This window comes from Onychostruthus taczanowskii, unplaced genomic scaffold (genome assembly GCF_017590055.1).
Source record: "Onychostruthus taczanowskii isolate IOZ18803 unplaced genomic scaffold, ASM1759005v1 scaffold169, whole genome shotgun sequence".
NCBI classification, from domain to species: domain Eukaryota; kingdom Metazoa; phylum Chordata; class Aves; order Passeriformes; family Passeridae; genus Onychostruthus; species Onychostruthus taczanowskii.
Window position 1 is genome coordinate 643,303 of NW_024498895.1, and position 19,845 is coordinate 663,147.

General features: G+C 45.2%; 1 protein-coding gene across 1 annotated transcript; it reads right to left on the reverse strand.

Annotated features, from left to right (window-relative positions):
- Window positions 1-2,076: 2,076 nt before the first annotated feature.
- On the reverse strand, window positions 2,077-6,114 carry LOC121333390 (prostate stem cell antigen-like). The gene is made up of 3 exons (XM_041399672.1): window positions 5,824-6,114; window positions 3,647-3,751; window positions 2,077-2,521 (listed from the first exon to the last, which is right to left on the reverse strand). The coding sequence occupies exons 1-3, from the start codon at window positions 5,873-5,875 to the stop codon at window positions 2,310-2,312; spliced, it is 369 nt and encodes a 122-aa protein (XP_041255606.1). The 5' UTR covers window positions 5,876-6,114; the 3' UTR covers window positions 2,077-2,309.
- Window positions 6,115-19,845: the final 13,731 nt, after the last annotated feature.

The following is a 19,845-nucleotide window of genomic DNA, read 5'->3' on the forward strand; positions in this document are numbered from 1 at the left end:
GGAGTTATCTCTAGGTAAATCCAGATGAGAATCACTCAGTGGTCAATCCCTGACTCCTTCAGGGAAGAAATTTGGAGAAGAAATCATGCCTTGAGCCTCTGAGTGTTTAGATATTGGGTGTCAGCCACCAGAGCTTGGGAAAGCCATCTCTTGGCTCTGGGAAGAAACTCCTCAATTACCTGCTTGAGAAAGTAGACTACATTGCCACTTCACCAAAATGTTAAACTAGAGCTGAACAGTCCCCATTTATACTCCCTTATCTTACTTTTGGGGACAAATTCCCAAAATTCCCATCCCTGGAAGTGTTCAAGGCCAGGTTGGATGGGGATCTGAGCAACCTGGTGTAGTGGAAGGTGTCTCTGCCCATGGCAGGGCCATGGAACGAGATGATTTTCAAAGTTTCTTCCAACCCAAACCATTCCATGATTTTAGGAATGTGTTTGACTGCTCCAGAAGCTGGAAGAGGCTGTTTCACCCAACTTCCTTGAGGACTCCAGTGGCTCTGGTGCCACCACACTTTGGCCACCTAAATTCCCATTCTCCAGAAAAGACCATTGCAGCCAAATTGCTTGATGGGAATGGCCTCTGGATGTGGAATTGTTTCAGAAAGTGCACACAGGGCATTAAGGTGTCAGGGACATCCTTGCAGTGCAAGGAGAGGATTCCCTGGAATGGAAAGTTCATGGCGTTGGTGACCCATGCAGAAAACAGCCTGACTGGAAGACTTACAAGTGGACAAGCCCCTTTTCAGGGATGTGACTCAGGAGGTTTGGAAAAGCCAGACTAAATCACTGCACTTGTCCCAAATCCTCCCTTCACCAATAACCAGATTGGATTCCTATAAACAAGGTGGCTCATTCTTGACTTCCTCCGGGGAAACCCCTTCCCAGCTTCCTACAATTAGCAGCTTCCTTACAATTATCCCAGAATCTCGAGGATTTATGTGCTTTTCACAACAGCAGACGGTGCCATTATCTCCTGACATCCCTTTGACTTCATCCCAAATGGGATTTTGACGCTTGTCCCACGGCTATGGATCCTCCAGGTGACTCATCCCCCCCAGGGGAAATGATTCCCTGTTATTTAAGCCTGGGGATCTCCACATCCTTGGCAGCTCCAGTAGGTTTTAAGGTGGAAGAAAGGAATTTGGGGCTCTTGGCCAATTTCCCTCCCCTTTTAATCCTCCAACCACTGCTGTCCTGACTTCACAGCTCCTTAAATCCTGAGGGCTTTCCCAGATTTACTCTCCGTGTTTTCCTCCTTTTTTTTTTTTTTTTTTTTTTTTTTACCAAATCTCTTCCTGTGGGTGTAGCTTGGAAAACACACCTGAGACTTTCTCTCAGACCTCTTTGTACGGTGCTTTTCCTGCTGCCTTTGATCTCCCAATGCAAGCTGGGAACATCTGAGTTTATATCCATAAAATAAATCAGCTGGAAAAGGCATGGAATAACTTTGAATCTGTAGCCACAGAGAGGGGCTATTACTCTACATCAGAGTTGTTAAATAGTCTGCCTTGTACTCAGACACCTCAGGGGTGTTGTTGAATCTCAAACCACTGGCCTTGGAACACTGATCCAGCCTGTCCAGATCCTTCTGCAGAGCCTTCCTACTCTCCAGCAGATCAACATCCCACCCAACTTGCTGTCATCCATGAACTTCCAGAGGGTGGTCTTGACCTCCTCCTCCAGATTATCAATAGATGTATTGGACTGACCCCAGTACTGATCCTAGTGGGACACCACTGGTGACCTGCCACCAGCTGGATGTGGCACCATTCCCCACCACTCTGTGCCTGGAATACAGCCAGTTTTTAACCCAGCCAAGAGTGTACATTCCCAAGCCCTGGGCTGCCAGTTTTTTCCAGAAGAACACCATGGGAAGCAGCATCACAGGCTTCCCTGAACTCTAGGGAGATACATCTACAGCCTTTCCCTTATCTGAGGAGGTAACCTGGTCATAAAAGGGACTTCAGGTCACATTGCACAGCAATGAGCTGGGCTGGACATTGGCCAGACATAAAACACCCACCTGCAGCTCTGCTGTGGGCAGAAACAGATGACTGAGTGATAGACACAGTTGGTGGAGAAATAACTTTATTTTAGGTGTTTTGCAGATAACATGAACACACATTTCCTTATCTGGTAGCACTGGAGCTTTGCAATAAGATTAAAGCAGAAGCCATCATATGGCAAAGAGCTGCCATCAGCTCCCAGGGTGCTGGGTGTACACCCCACTGCTCCTGGTTACAATTCCTGTTATTAGAGGGGTGCTCTGAGACTTTCTGTGGTCATGGGAGGCATCTTTGCTCCTCAAAATTTGTTGTTGAGCATGGTCCAGAGCACTCCGGCCGCGATCCCTCCGGCCAGCCCGTAGCTGGACCTCACACTGCCCGCGGCGTTGACGTTGCAGAGGTCGCTGGTGCAGCAGGAGATGTTCCTGCTGCCCACGTTGAAGTCCTGGTGGGATGGTTCACACGAGGCATCACATCCCTTGCTGATGATACTGAACAGCCCCACAACACCTGGGAGGAAAGCAGGACCATTATTAGAAGGATTCAGTACAAGCCAAGCCTTGTGGAACTGAGTAATGGGACTCTCATTCTGTGGGAGAGAAATCGGAATCACAGAATGGTTTGGGTGGGAAGGGAAATACAAGATCATCTCATGGGCAGGGACAGGCTGCTCCAAGCCCTGTCCAACCTGACCTTGGACAATTCCAGGCACGGGGCAGCCACAGCTTCTTTGGGCATCACCACCCCCAAAGCAAGGAATTTCTTCTTAATATCCCATCTAACCCCGCCCTCTCTCATGTGAAGCCCAATCCCAAACATCTTTGTTGCACGGAGCCTTTCAACACCTGGGAAATTATGGAAACACAACTACTCCCATTTCAGATGGCACAGTTACTGTTTGATTTGTTTCTGAGAAGCACAGCCCACATTTTTGGCCATTTTTGGCAACCACTGCTTACCAGCAGGTTTTGACCTCCAGGAGATTTGACCCATTCTCCTCCAGGAGATCTAAAATCCATTCTGGGCACCAAATCTTTGCCACGTGCAATAAATAACAAGGAGTCCTACAACATCTTGGCTCTCCTGCATGTGAATGTCATGAATTTGTACATTTCCAACTGGGATAATTCCTACTGGAGGTATCCCATCTACTGCCTGACAGAGAGGAGCTTAAAATGTGGCACTGATAGGTTTTGTGCCCCAGGTCTAAGAGCAACTCAGCTGTCAGCACAGATCTGGACAGATCTAAAACAGGAGGATAAAATCCTAGGTTTTCAAGTTTTCCCACAGACACAGAGATGAAATTTTGTCATTTTCATTGATTTCACCTCAAATCAGCACCTCCTAACTTCACAACCAGGATGGACCAGGTTCAGCCCCTCCCATTCTAATTCATGTTTGCAAATATTGCAAAAAATTAACCATTGCCCTTGCAAGTAAATGAGTTTTGGTGCTGTGAAAGAGAAATAAACCTAATTTTGCATGGGTGAAAAAGATATTTGCACACTGAGGTTTGCTGGCCCAAACCACCTGGTGTATCCGGACTGGGTGAGCCTGGATAGGACACCTGAGGCTGGGAAGAGGTTTGGCTCCAACGTCCCAACTAAGACATTTGCCACCCCAGCTTTTCCTTACGGATCACATCCGTCTTGCACACGTTGTTCTCTTCACATGTCTTCACCGTCTGGCACTTGGAGTTGCTGAGCTGGGAGGAGCAGCTGTAGCACTTCAGAGATGAACCTGCAGGAGACCAAGAGGGTTTAGGAGAGAAACCAGGGAATAATGGAATGGTTTGTGCTGGAAGGGACTTTAAAATAATCAAGTTCCACCCCTCTGCCATGGGAAGGGACAACTTCCAGTTGACCAGGTTGCTCCGAGCCCCATCCAATCTGGATTTGGATACTTCCAGGGGTGTGGCAGCCACATACTTCCTTGGGCAGCCTGATCTATTTTTTTACCACTCTCATTATAAAAAATGTCTTAATTATAGTTAACCTAAATCTACCCTCTTTTAGTTTTAAAAAACTACCCTTCATCCTATCCCAACAGGACCTCCTAAAAATTTATCCCCAACTCTCCTGGAGCCTCTTTAGGCACTGAAAAGGGCTCTGAGGTCTCCCTAGTGTTTTCTCTTCTCCAGGGTGAGCACCTCCAGCTCTCCCAGCTCCAGAGGAGAGAGGCTCCAGCCCTCGGAGCATGGAGACCCTCATGGAGACCTCAATGGTCTCCTCTGGACTTGCTCCAGCAGCTCCACGTCCTTCTGATGCTGGACCCCAGAACTGGACCCAGCCCTGCAGGTGGGGAGAAATTCTCCACCTCTCATGTGTCTTCAGTCTATGCAAAGCTCTCCAGAGAATTCAACCTCTGGGAAACAGGACCATTCCTGGGGATGCTCAAAGGATGGAATCTCCTCTGCTTTGGGGAATTTTTTTTTTTTTTTTTTTTTTTTTTTTGTGGATAATAATATACCTGGTTGAGGTGGGAGTCAGGTTTGGCAGGTGCTGAAGATATTTTGGATGTAGTCAGTGCAGTGAAGGAGCAAAAAAGAGAGCAGAGGGACTTGAAGAGGATCATGGAATGGTTTGGGTTGGGAGAATCATTTCATCAGGGACACATCCCTCTAGACTAGGTTTCTCCAAGCCACATCTGACCTGGCCTTGAGTGAGGGATGAAGAAGGAATTTGCAAAGTCTCCAGCAAGGGCAGGAAAAACCTGGCAGCTCCCCAGCATCCAGCCCTGGTGAAAAATTGTCCCCAGAGGAGTGAGATTGTGGTGTCATTACCTGTTCCTGTCACCTACTTGTGCCCCAGGGTGCCACTGGATCCAAATGTCAGTTAACAAACAAACAAATAAATAAATAAATAAATGTTTCCTTGAGCCCCATGACGACCAAACTTGCATCACTAATTCCCCAACTCAATACCCTAATGCCTGAAATACTCTTTTAGGGCACTGAAAAGCCCTGTTTGGAAATGAGTGATTGAAGGAATTAATTTGAGGCACTCTGTCCAAGCCTCTCTGGTGTAAATGACTGGTGCAGTCACAGAGGTGAGGAGCCAACCCTCAGTTTGTCTGAGTGCTGCACTGTTATCACATTGATCTGACTTTTAAAGCAATAAAAGTCAGATTTTGACTGTTGTGATGGAAGCTGGCAGACAGAAAGGTCTGAGGGCTGTGCAAGACCCTTCACAGCTTATTCCTTAAGCATCCTCTGCTGATTGAGAAACTGCTCAAATTTGATTCTTCTCTTCTCTGGTAATAGGGAAAAGCTGTTTTAAACCCAATTTTTTTTCTTTTCAGTGAGGCAATAAAAACCTGACATTGTCTAAACCCCACCCATTCAGTCTATAAAATAACACATCATGGCATAGTCATTTTTACTGTCCTACTAAAATTCTGGAAATCTGGGCAGAGTCAGGGTCCACTTTTGAAAGAAAAATTGTTGGTGGAAAATTTTGCGTAAGTGTTGCAATTTTGATAGCCTGGGAAGAAGGAAAATAATCCTCCCACCCCACTTAACCCCTCCCCTTCCCCCTTAACTGCATGGCCTGGCTGAAAAAAAAATTTGAATTTTGATTAATTTGAGATTCAGGATTTATATTTCCTGGAAGCTTCTCTCCCCAGCCCTCGGATCCCACCATCCCCAGGTGGGATGTGCATTTTCCCCACTCAACACCCATCCAAAGGGAAATACCTTGGCACGACAACATGCCAACATCTCTTCCCTCATTTCCAAACCCTACCACAAATCCTCCTTCCAGACTGAAATCCTGCAGGGAGGGATGGGGGGCGGATCCTTTGCGGGGTCTTACCTGAGTCCACGCACAGGAGCGCTCCCAGCAGGAGCGCAAGGAAAGCCTTCATCTTGGAATAACCTGTCTTGGGGCTGTCTCTCTGGGTTCTTTCCTCCTGGGGCAGGTTATATATCCTGGGAGGCCGGGCGTGCCCACAAGGTCATCCCTGAGAAGGCACCTGAGGGAGCTGCTGGCAGCACCAAGGGAGGGGTTGCTTTGCGCGTTGGGATATTTGTGTTGGACGCCTCTCCTCTTTCCCTGCCACTCTCTGGGCTCCCCTCCACCCCTGCCTTCCCTCCTACCCTTGGGCAAAGTGCTCACAGGAGTGGAAAAAACCCCAGATTCTTTCCTCCTACCCTTGGGCAAAGTGCTCACAGGAGTGGAAAAAGCCCCAAATTCTTCCGAACAAGGCTGGCCTTATGCATTTCTTCAGAGCCACTGAGGCTGTGGTGGCACCCTGTGAACGAGGCTCTCCACCCCCGGTGCCACCCTGAGTGGAGCCATTGTGTTTAAACTGAGGACAAAATGTTCTTTGAATCAACAGCTCCGGGTATTTATCTGCCCTTGTGAGTGATACTCGTGATAACAAGGTATGTGGTAGGGAGGTATGTGGGCAAATTAAAAGTGCCTTGGCATTTCCAGGTATTGAGGAGTTCATTCGCCCTCGTTTGCATTTGTTTTCTCTTACAAAGTAATGGCCAACTCTTGTTTTTGGTGTTTGAAACCCAAGGGACTTCGTGATGGATTTATTTGGTGTTTTGAGATGTTTCATCTGTGGATTTGTGTGCTCTTGTCTGGCATAGGCTGGGTACAAGTTTGGACACTTGGCTTAGAGCAGATGCAATGTCAGCAACCCAGGCTTGTCCATAAAATGCCACTTCTCCCTCACAGACAGGGAGAGTTCAGGCACATTCCAGCCTCAAGTGCGAATGTTTGCTCTCGTGGGTTGAGCAGAGTCCTCTCCCATTCCTCACACCCTGTGACCACTTCTCAGGACGTGCCAGGGCAAAAGAAAACAGGGTTTTTTTTGCTAAATTCAACTTTTTTTTTTTTGTTTTTCCTTTTCTTCTTCCCCTGGGATCTTGGGATTAGTGCTGTGCATTTCTCTCCTTCAGGGGTTTATTCCCATGCAGTTTAGCTCTCAGGAACTTTTCCAAAAGGTGTGCAAGTGGATCATTTATCAGCATCTGTGAGATGAAAGATACAGACTGAAACTCCTGCCCTGAGTTACGCCAGAGGATAATCTGTTGCTGGAGATGATTTAACAAATCCTAATTCCTCCATGGGAATCTTAATCACTTCTATTTGCACTTTTCTGTGTAAAAATACCTAAAAAAGTGCCCCAACACCTTATTTCTGTGCCTATTGGCTTCTCCCTCATCATATTTTTACAGACCATCTAATTTATAGCCACGTTTTATGGATAAAATAACCCTTTTTTTTTTTTTTTTTTAGGCTCTGGACTTCCTCATTCAGAGGTATTAAAGGTTATTTTTCTTTTTTAATCCCTTAGGACTGTCTCCATAGGATTTGGCTTTTTGTGGTAAGGAAGAACAGGGCCAAGAGGAAAAAAAACAGTCCCTACCAAGTCCACCAAGGTCTAGAATTAAATATTTCACTAAAAAAACATTGATAAGGAAGAAAAACTCTCCATGTTTCCCAGTACTATTGTTTTTTATTCTTTTTCTAACATCAGCCAGAAAAACTCAAAACTTGTGGTGCTGTGAGAGAATCTGACTGCTGAGAGCTTCTCCATCCCCCAGTCCTGCCTGCCTGAGGCTGTGTGAGATCCCAGGAATTCCTGTATTCTTACATAAATTGTTGATTCTCACTGTATTTTGGGAAACTGAAGTGCAATTCCTGCCCGACTCCTGAAGATGGCAAACGTACCCCGTTGTAATCCCGCATGCATTAACACACAGTTATCCATAGGACTGGTATACACAGTGTTGTTTTCTTTTCCCGAGGTTATAAAATTCCCAGTTCATCTGCCTGCATGGAAAACACCATCAATTCCCTCTGGAAACCTCACGATGCCTGCAAATCCCCTGGAATTTTTTTTTAATACTTTTTTTGCTGTCACTGAAGATTCCTCTTGGAGACATATCTGGAGCTCTCTGTTTGGGAAGGGGGAAACAGGAGTTAATTATTTGCTCTATCCTGGTTCTGGATTGTTTGCTCCTGCCTGGTGTCAGGCTGGGAAAATGGTGATGGATCATGGTACATGCCATGGTGTCATGGATCACACTGAAGAGCAGCCACGAGCTGCAAATTTGAGGAAAAAATGGTGAAAGGATTCCTGGAAAATCTGGACAGAGAGACATCAAAAGGAAGTTTCTCCAATTTCCTGGTCATCAGTAGGGAAGCTTGTAGGATGACAGAGATCTTAAAATCACAGGATCATGGAATTATTTGGGTTTGAAGGGTCTTCCAGATGATCTCATTCCACAGCCCTGCCATGGTCTAAGCCAGGTCTAACCTGGTCCAACCTTGGACACTTCCAGGGATGGGGCAGCCACAGCTCCTCTGAGCTGTTGTTTTCTCAGCATGGTCATGCCAGTAACTCCTTTCCAGGATGTTCTGAAGTCCCTGTGTGTGGTTAAAATTCTAGAGGGAATTTGTTTGCCTTTTCCACTCCTGGATGGTGTTAACAGAGAGCTGATGCTGCCTGAAGTGCTGTCTGCAAATCTGCCCAGACTGTGAGGCTATGGGATGTTAGAGAAGGGATTTTAGTGACCAGTTTTAGACATCCAAGTGGGAATTTCTGATGGCTGTTGTTGGGAGCACAGACTCAGGAATATTCAGCTGTCCCAAATCAGAATGGGTGGGAAATAAATGAGATTAAGTCACCAGCTGGGAGTGAGGCAAATCCCATTACAGACTTGTCTGCAAGGTGGGAAGTGTGGTCCCAAATGAAGCATGGAATTGGATAGGCAGGATAACGGATTGATAAGGGAAGAGAAAGATTTCAAAAGGAGGAGATGTATAGATGTTCCCAGAGATGGATGGATGGATGGATGGATGGATGGATGGATGGATGGATGGATGGATGAAAGAGTAGGTTTAGGTTGGATATTGGGAAGGAATTCTTCCTTTGAGGAACTTCTGGCACAGGTTGCCCAGAGAAGATGTGGCTGCTCCATCTCTGGAACTGCCCATGGCCACAACAGGACAACAGAACCAACCTGGTCTGGTGGAAGGTGTCCCTGTCCATGGCAGGGGATTGGACAAGATGACCTTGAAGGTCTTTTCCCACCCAAACCATTCCATAATTCTATGGAAAACACACAGGATGCCCCCTGTCTCAGCCTTCCCCAGCTCCTGGCTTTTTTCCACTTTCCTCTGTCCTGGACTGGACATGACTGATGATGATCCAGCAGCAGGAAAAATAATTCCAGCTGCTCCAGAGATGCCCTTGGCTGCCAGCAGAGAGAGATTCCAGCTCCCACATCTATATATTTACAACACCATTCCATGTCATGGTCCACCTCCCAGTCCAAGGATTTATATCCAGGTTTGCTGTTCAAATGAGCTTCAGAGCACGTGGATGCAAGGCTGGGATTCCTGCTGGAATTCCAGAGCCCAGCAATGGAGACTGGAGCTGCCATTAAGAGCAGGACATTGGGAGGATGCAGGAAGGTGTTTGTGTTGCTGTCACTGAGATTCTCAGGGATCTTTGGTTCAAGCCTTCCTTTCTTTGTGCCTTTTTTTCCTCCAACACCATACAGGGCTTGGAATTCCTGCATCCCAAGCTAAGTTTTTGGGATCTGTGGGTGCACACAGGTACAAGCAGGGTGCAATACAAAAGTTTAATGAGCAAGGAGTCTGTTTGACCTTGAGTATTTCTCCAAGGGTCTGGGCACACGAGTAAAACATCCAGCAATTCCAATTCAGGATTTCCAGTTTCCAGAGCCAGCCTGACCAGCCCTGGAGAAAAAGTTCACCTTCACATCCCACACATTCCTGCTGACAACCATGAAATCAATGCACGGCTGAAAATAAATCCCACCAACGTGCTGATCCTGTCTGCAGAGCAAGGAGTCAATGGAGAAAATTCCGAAGGCTGCAGGGATTGGAGATTCCCATACGATGGTGCTGTTGCCACATGGCTGGAGCCCAAACCTCTCCCAGAGTGTGGGAGGTGGGAGCAGCCCCAGATTGTTTGTTTAAAAATCTCAGCAACTTCAGAGCATCAAAAATGCATTTGACTCTTTTTTTTTTTTTTTTATTTTTTTTTTTCTGGTGTTTTTTTTTTTTTTTTTTGGTTATTTTGCTAATTGCTGAGCTCTTCTGCTTGCAAAAGACTCAGAGTGTGGGATTCCTGCCAGCTCCTGCCAGCAATGCCTGGAGCATCCCAGAGTTGTTTTCAGCGAGAAAGAAGAGCATTTTCCTGCACCCACACTTTGGAGTTGGGGTGAAGGGTGGGTAGAGAAGCTTGGGCTGTGACCACAAAGAGGTTCTGTGCTTGTTCTGCCCTCACAAAAAACTTTCTGACTTTTGCCTTACCAGGCATTGCATCTTCCTGTGTACAGATGTGGGAAAATATTGAAATACAGGCAGGATATGTGAATTTCCTGGGATCACACAACAGATCTCAAACCAGGACCCTCAACCACCCTTGCTGCTTCCCAGTCTATGAACTTTTCCTTCCATTGGGAAAATTAATTTTCCTGGCCCCACAAGAAACCACAGAACATGGATGGGGAAATTTCCAGTCCAGCTGCTGCAGGAAGAAACACAGAACCACAGAAAAATTTTCAGTGGAAGGGACCTTCAAGATCATCCAGTTCCAATGCCTGCCATGGGCTGGGACGCCTTCTACCAGACCAAGTTGCTCCACATCCTGTCCAATCCTGGGTAGAAAAGGGTGGTTTTGGGGCCAGACATGACCAGCAGGGACCATTGTCCCTCATGTGGCCACAGCTGCCCTCAGTCCATGTCCTCTTGGTGTCTTCTTTCCCAGAGAATCATGGAGTTCTTCAGGTTGGAGAAGACCTCTGAGATCTTTGAGTCCAACCATTCCCAAAGCAAACCCATGTCCCCAGGTGGCACATCCACACATCCTTTAAATCCCTCCAGGGTTGGGCATTCCCTGGGCAGCCTGTTCCAATCCTCCTGGTGAAGAATTTTTTCCTAATATCCAATCTAAACCTTCCCTGATAACTTGAGGCTGTTTCCTCTTGTCCTGTTCCTTGGGAGAAGAGATCAATCCCCAACTCAGGAGGGCTTTGGTCCTTCTAATTTTTTCCCTGCTTAAACTCATGGCATCTTGAAGTCCTCCTAAGTTGTCTCCCCTTCATGCAAAGGCCATAAAATCTCCTTTTTTGTCCATCCTGTCCTTCGTTTGTGGTCAGTCCCCAGAAGTGATGGTGCTTTCCCAATATTAACAAGGTTTTGGGAAAAATTTTCTGCACAGAAGGAGCTCATCTTTCGGATTTATGCATTGGGAAAATATTTTCTTGAGGGATCATTCCTGTCAGGGCTTTCTTTGTGGCTCAATTCTGGAGTTTTTGGCAATAGTGTTGGAAAATAAGATTCTGTGGATAAATAAGTGCTCTGAAGAAGTAACAAAGTTATTTGAAAGTCCAGGATGGGTTTTGGGATCAAAGCCAGGTACGGAGAGCAAGATCCATCTAAACCAGTGAGTCTCCACTCGGGACATGCAATTAAGATGCAGGAGATGCAGGATCAGCCCTTTAAAGTCAGGTTTCCTTTCCCTGGAGCAGATGCTCCTCTATTTACAGAGGCGGGAATTCTGATAGCAATTGTCTTTGTCCCTCTGCTTAGAACTGTTCCACTTTGTGTTAACTAATTACAAACTAATTGGGCCAGAGAGATGCCGTGGTGTGAAGCAATTTGATTTTGATGAATTGGCAATTTCTTACAACAACTATTTCATTAAAAAAGTTGATTTTTTTTCCCCCCCTGACTGCTTTATCAAATGCTCTGATGCTTAGGACAGCAGAAGATGAGTTGCACAAACCAGGAGAGATAATAGGAATTCTGATTAATATCTGTCATTTCCTCCTGGTTTAACTGTTTAGCTGGAAAATCGATTGGAAAAATCAACCCTCAATTGCTTGAAGTCTTTAGGAATTTGCTAATTTGAAAGTGCAAGGGGGAATGGCTTCAAGGCTCCCCTGAAAAAGGGCAGGGTTAGAAGGAATATTGATCAGGAATTCTTCCCTCTGGGGGTGGGGATGCCCTGGCACAGTTTGCCCAGAGAAGATGTGGTTTCCTCATCCCTGGAAATGTCCAGGACCAGGTTGGATGGGGCTTGGATCTACCTGAGATAGTGGAAGATGCCCAGGGCAGGAGGGTTGGAATGCGATGAACTTTAAGATCCCTTCCAACCCAAACCATTCCAAGATTCCATGATATGCCCAGGGGAAGTCTGGCCGGAAGGGGCATTGTCCAACGTGCCCTAAAGCCAATCCTGAATTTAATTAAACAACTTGGATTCCCAGATCCATTTTTTTTTTTTTTTTTGCCTAAATCTTTCCTGATTTACAGGAGCTTGGCTACTAAATAGGTACCACCTTGCAGATTTGTGTTTTGTCAGATTCTTAACAATAAATGGAAACATAAATGGAAAACCAAAATCCTATTGTGTGATTCAAAGCTGTTCCCAGCAGTTTTTGATTTCAGTGCTGGAATGAAATCATCCCTCTCAGCAGCCCAGGTGGGAGTCAAGGATCCCTTTCCCTGCCTGACCTTTACAAATTGCACTTCCTGCTCAGCCGTGACCTTTTCCAAGGTGCCACAGATCCCAGCCCCAGAGGTTTTGGGACTGATAGCACAGCCAGCACTGAGCACGGAATTAACAGCTGCTTTGTCACTCTCCCCAGCAAAAAGTGGGATACCAAAGGCTGGCCAGGAATGTGTCTAGGATTAAACAAACCTGATAGGAAGGAAATGGAGGAGATAGATTTACAGTCTCTGCAGCCTGGGCACAGCCAAAGGGGTGCAGTTTTCATTGAATCATGGAATGGTTTGGGTTGGAAGAAACCTTAAAGATCATCTCATTCCAACCCCGGCCATGGACAGGGACACCTTCCATTATCCCAGGTTGCTCCAAGCCCCATCCAGCCTGGCCATGGACACTTCCAGGGATTCAGTGGCAGCCACAGCTTCTCTGGAATTCCATTCCAGGATCTCCCCACCCTCACAACCAAGAATTCCTTCCCAATATCCCATCTATCCCTGCCCTCTGGCAGTGGGAAACCATTCCCTGTGTCCTGTCCCTCCATCCCTTGTCCCAAGTCCCTCTCCAGCTCTCCTGGAGCCCCTTCAGGCACTGGAAGGGGTTCTGAGGTCTCCCTGGAGCTTTCTCCTCTCCAGGCTGGACATTCCCAGCTCTCCCAGCCTGGCTCCAGAGCAGAGAGGCTCCAGCCCTTGGAGCATCTCCGTGGCCTCCTCAGGACTTGCTCCAGCATCTCCACATCCTTCTGCTGCTGGACCCCAGGGCTGGATGCAGAATTCCAGGTGGGATCTCACCAGAGTGGAATAGAGGGAGAGAATCCTCTCCCTCAACCTGAAATTTTTGGAATGAATGAAGCTGAATTTCCAATCTGCTTGTCCCCTCAATCCTCTTACCTCCCAGTTCTGTGTTTTTTCCCCTGCCTTTGGGCTCCTTCCTCTTTTGTTGAGCAAAAGGCATCATCAGGGGATGGATTTTCCTGTTGTCACCCCGGTTGCTGCTTATAGGAGTGTTTGAGGAGCTTTTGTGGCACCCTTCATTTGAGGAGATTTGGGGGGACCCTTCATTTTGAGGTTTCTCCTCTTTTTGACCATTTTTCATGAATTTAATGAGATTATTTCTAGAGCTTTCTCCTCACTTAATTTGTTCGAATCTGGGCTGGGTGATGCCCAGTCAGATCCATGGGCAGACAGGTGCATGGGCAGAGGGATGGACAGGGCTGGAACTGCATTAACTGGATTTCCATAGACAAGATTAAGACTTATGGAACTGTAGGAACAGCATCCAGTGGTGAAGAAAAACAGAAAAGAAATAGAAAAAAAAATCAAAACAAATGTCAAGGATCCCAACAAAATATCAATGATGATATAATTGCTTGCCAGGGAATAATAGGAATGGTGGTGGGAGCTGTTCCTCCCTTGTGATCCACAAATTCTGTGTGGATAAAAACAGTCAGGAGGTTGGGAACATCCCGTTCCTCCCATTTTGATGGCTGACATTGGATGGACCTTGGCTAATTTGTCTTCCCTGCACAAAGCAAGGTCGTTTGCTCTCAGGGGCATTGCCGCCTGCCTTGAATTAATTTTCTATTAATTACTGGAATGATTTGAGCGTGGATAAGCAGCAGTTATTTTTAGCAGTCAGACTGATTAGACTTCGGAGAGAACTACCTGGGGAAGTTGTGGGGCTCTTGCTGCTTGGGAAGAACAACCATTCCCAGTTGGATCAAAGTGTCCATCTGGGTCATGAGCCCCTTCTGACACTGCTCCTTAGAGGTTTCACAGGGAAAGTAAAAATTTTTGTCCAATTTCCACCCCTGGAAATGCTCAAGGACAGGTTGGGTGATGCTTGGAGCAACCTGCTCCAGTGGAGAGTTCCCTGCCCATAGCAGGGGTCAGGATGAGATGGTTTTTAAGGTTCCTTCCAACCCCACTTTATTCCATGATCTCACTTGCATCTAGCATCCCTGATTAAATATCCCCTTGAATAATGGACAGGGACATCCTTCACACCTCCTGACCCTTTATTGCAGTTTATTCCTGCTAATCCAGGTATTTCTTGTTTTCCTTGGCTGCCCTGCCCTGTCATAATTTGCTTTTTGCTCTGTGTCAAGAGAGCTGAGGCACCAGTTCAGCTTGCAACCCACTTGCTTTTACATATTTCCCTGTGAATTCTCTTTTATTTCCTCCTCTACTTGTTTTTCTACTTTTTTTTTTTTTTAAATAACACTCTGTTTTCAGGTCCCCAAACTGTCTGGTAATTACCTTGCCTTTGATAAACCTTTTTATTAAGCACAACTTGTAAATACCTTGCCTGCTCTAACTGCATTCAATTCATCATAAAGGCTCGGGAAGCCTTTGTTTTCCCTCTTTTGTGTGGAAAAAAAAATGGAAACAAGAGGTAAATTCATTTATTTTCAGCAAGAAATTAAGAAAGATACTTGGATTAATAGATTTTTAAAATTAATATTATTCTTTAAACCTCCTCTTCCAGGATTATAAATCTTAACTCCTGGTTTATATATTAATTTATTTGTTATATTTTATCCCTAGTGGGGTTTATTTTGATTTGGTTTGTTTTTGTTTTTGTTTTTGTTTTTTTTTCCAGGGAATCAGAGACTGCTTTGGGTGGAAGGGACCTTCAAGATCTTGTTCCAACCCCCTGCCATGAGCAAGGACACCTTCCACTAGACCAGGCTCCTCTGAGCTCCATCCGACCTGTCCTTTAACACTTCCAGGAAGGAATTTTCTTTTATCCCTCTTCCTTTAGGAGCACATGGCCTTGCCCAAACTCTGTCCAGGAGAGCTCCAGGTCAGTCTTCATATTCAGGAGATGTCCAAAAATCCCACCCTGTGCCCGACAATGTTGTGCAAACATTCCTTGAGCTCTGCAGGCTTGGAGCCATGACCATTCCTTGGACACATCTTTTACCTGTGGCTTCTACTAAACCTCAGGAATTAAAAATCTTTGGATCCATGACAATGGACATGTGCATGCAATTTGTGATTCCAGGGAAGACAAACAATACCATTGATGTCACACCAAATCAAAGGTTTTACAGAAATGCATCAGCTTGGTGCAAAAACACAACAACAACTAGGGGATCACTCCGGGTTCCAGTGCGTTTACCGAGAGGTTTCTTTTTCATTTGCAGAGACATTTGCGGAGACAGAATTTGGCACGGCATTCCTTCAAATGCCAAGGGAGGTCCATGCAGCATTGGAAAAATTTCGATATTATCACCAGATTCAAAATGGCAGAGAGAGCAAGAGCGCAGAGAGAAAAGATCATTGAAACATTATGATGAAAATTGTGATGATGGAGTGTACACTTGAGACAAGGCTACTAAACCTCCCTGTGGTGTCTTATCTTCTTTTTGCCAGGGCTGGGATTAAATGTGAGATATGGTATTTCTTGTTTGGACTCAGTTGTTTATTAGTTCTTATCTCTGTTACAGTCTCACATACCCCGAGTTCTGCAGCACCTCACTCTAATAAACTAAAAAATGGAGACCTATCTCTCTTTTTACAAGGCCTTTTAAGGATAAACTGTCCAATTAAGAAATGACACCTAAATTACTTTTCTTTTTAACCCAATAACCAACCACCCACAGCTCACAATGCAGACTTTTTTTATCCAATTACACAAAACCACCCAAACCCACAGAGAAGATGAAGAAGAAGGTGAAGAAGAAGGACCAGCCTCTGCCCTAAAACCTCCATCTTGCTTTATATATATTACTGTATTCTAAAACCTTAAACTCTAAGTTTTCCACCCTGTGATATCACACACTTCTATTCAAACTATACTCATAATCTCAGTTCTATCATTCAATTTGGGAAGCCTTCTCCACGGCCTCAGGTGAAATGCAGTGTTCTCGTGGGGGTCAATGCCTGTCAGCACAGAAAGTCTAAAATTCTCAGCATCCAGGGTTCCAACACCTCCCCTGGCACAACTTGAGGCCATTCCCTCCGGCTCTGTCACTGTCACCAGACAGAAGAGAACAGTGCCTGCCCCTCCCCTCATGCAGAAGCTCCAGGTCCCCCCTCAGAATCTTCCCCAGGCTGAACAAACCAAGGAACCCCTCCTCATCAGGCTTCCCCTCCAGACGCCTCACCAGCTTTGTGTCCCTCCTTTGAACAATTTCTAATATTTTTATATCCTTTTTGTATTACTGTGGTGGCCAAAACTGCCCACAAATGGATTCTTAAGCCTCCTCTATTCCAGACCGACCAATGACTTGGGATTCCTGAAGGTCCTGGAGATCCCACCTGCCAAGGAACAGAGGTGGGAATTGCCAATGGAGACACTCAGAACTATGGAAAATTTCCCTTTCTGTCCCGTGGATGCTCATGTTTAAGTGAAAGATGCCTGTTCTTTATTTCAATGATCTTCTGAATGAAGTTGTTGGAAAGTCTTGATAAATTTAAGAAAACTCAAAGTGTTGTTGTTTTTCTTTTCTTTTCTTTTCTTTTCTTTTCTTTTCTTTTCTTTTCTTTTCTTTTCTTTTCTTTTCTTTTCTTTTCTTTTCTTTTCTTTTCTTTTCTTTTCTTTTCTTTTCTTTTCTTTTCTTTTCTTTTCTTTTCTTTTCTTTTCTTTTCTTTTCTTTTCTTTTCTTTTCTTTTCTTTTCTTTTCTTTTCTTTTCTTTTCTTTTCTTTTCTTTTCTTTTCTTTTCTTTTCTTTTCTTTTCTTTTCTTTTCCACATCATGATGCAGCAGAACAAAGTGGAACAGCTCCTCCCTTGGTTTTCCTTCTGTTTCAGACCTCTTGTCCTACCCAAGAAACAGCTCATTAATGTGACCTCATGGAAGGATCAGACCAAGGGAATGTTTGAAGGTTCAGCCTTTATGAAATTCTGTCTCTATTTTTCCCCAGCCACCAAAGTTTTTTGTTGTTGTTGTTGTTTGTTTGTTTTGTTTTTGTTTGTTTGTTTGTGTTTTGTTTTGTTTATTTGGTTTGGGTGGGGTTTTTTTTGTTTGGTTGGTTTTTTTTGCCTTCCAGACATGGCTCATCTTGGTTGCATCTATGGATTTAATTATTACTTCTGGGAAAGCATGTGGCATTTTTCACTTGTCACCAGCATTTTTTTCAAACCAGGTTTAGCTAGCTAGAAAGTTCACATTGTGCTGTTCAGATGGACATTTTCCATTTCTGGAAAGCAGTAAATTTGCCAAAATGTTTAGAAGAAAGTTACAAAACACAATAAGGTTAGGATTGTTTTTTTGGGGAGCTAATGTTTGTGGATGTCTCTCCAGCCAGGATTTTTTATTGACTTCTTTTCACCTGGAGAAGGCCAGGGAGGATTAGGTTTCACTGAAAAATTTGCTTGCATTATTTGTGGCAAATATTCCTTAAATCCCCAAGTAAAAAGATCAGCCTAAAACCTATAAAATATTTATCTTCTTAACTCCTGCTGGTGAAAGGTCTGAAGATCTGGACTGGAGGTTTCCTGTGATGTCCTGAAGCACATGGGGCTGGAACAGTCCTGATTCCCACTGTTCTTAAATGCTTCAAGAATGGTTCCCCTTTGGGTCAGAATGAGATAATTAGAGTGTGGCTCAAAGAGGAAAAAACAGTTTGAATTTCTCCCACCTTTTCCTGAGTTTCCAGCCTTCACCAGGACTCTTTGGGGATTTTACTTAAGGATATGCCTGCTATTGGAAGGATATGGAGCAGAAGCACTTCAGTCTCTGTTGGGAATTTTGGTCCAGAATTTGTCCCAGATGATTTCTGTTGCTTTTCTTGCAGTCCCCAAGTGCATTTTAAAGCGGGAGCTGGGAATGTCCTCCCTAAACCATCAGTGTAAGACAGAAATGTTTTGGCTTTGGAGGTGGGAGCCAGTGCTGTGCTTTTCAGGCAGAAGGTATTAATTAAAGCAGGTATTAATTAAGGGAGAATGATCCAAGACCCAGAGAGATGGAGGATAATCACAGAATCACAAAATCACGAAATGGGTGAGGTTGGAAAGGACCACTGGAGGTCATCTGGTCCATGGTGGTGCCATTTTGCCTCATATATGGATACATTTATATAAAATGAGCATGATTCTATTTCTCATCTCAGTTTTAGGGTTCATGAAATTAATAAAAAATAAATCCAGCACACAAATCCCCTGTGCCTGCCCTGAGAGATGTAAAATCACTGACTTTAGGACAAATATGTGTCTTCTCAGATGGCGGAGAAACCCCTGAGCTGTTCCTCACCCCTGGTTCATGCAGAGGAGCTGATGGAGCTGGAAAATCAACTTGCTTTTGGTTCTGGTTGAGAGACCATAGAGATTTGGGATGCAGAGCATGTGGGTGATGGTGGGAAAGAGTGGGCAGATCCTGCAGGACGCCATGGATGCTGTGCCAGGACATCCCTGCTGGGACAGGACAGCCTGAAGGAGCATCTTTGTCCCAAAGAGATGAGTCCACCAGGAGGCCAAGATGCTCCTCCAAAGGCACTGAAGGGAAATCCTGTCCTTGAGTTTTCCCCAGCACTGATTTCACACAAGGAATTGATAGGAACTGCCTGAGTCTTGCAGGAAAAGGCACTTTGCAGTGGCTGATTGCACTCCCACAGATCCTGTTTCCCCTTGGAGTCTCCTTGGGGATTGCTGTTCTCAGTGCAGGCTTTTCTGAATGCACACAGTGATTGCTCCCACGGGGTGGGAGCTTTCTCACCCTCCAACCGGGCAGAAAAACATTTGGAAAGCACTTTCCAGGTTACACAGCCTCTGATTTTATTTTCATGCAGCCCCTGCAGTCAGCAGGAGCAGCAGGGATCTCAACCAGGGAGGAAATCCAAGGAAACACAAGAGGCAGGAGCTGGGTAGGAGCGGGGACCCTGAGGTGGATTCGATGATATCAGAGGTCTTTTCCAACTTTAATGATTGGTGATTCTATGATTTTTGCACTAAATGTAAGGGAGTTTTCACCTTCTCCCCTTCCTTTTGCATGGATTTAACCTCTTCTCCCTCCCTTTGCATTCCAATTATTGCCAGTCTGGGACAATATTTGTGATACATCTGCCGAGGTCACAGGGGAAATGTGTGGTGTCCAAAAGGGAAGGAGAACTGGAAAACAAATTTTCACAAACACTGTGGAATTCATCCCATCACTATCTCTGGGAATGTTCAAAAAACGTGGATATAGCTTTGGTGGTGAACAGTTGTGCTGGGCTGATAGTTGGACTTGATGACCTCAAAAATCCTTTCCAACCTTAATAATTCCATGATTTTATGAATAATTTCATTTTTCCCTTGATGGAATCAACACGGAAAAAATCCAGGAACCCCCTCCTGGAGAGAAGAGAGACTGGGCTTTGAGTGTAGCCATGTGGAGTGATACTGGAGCAG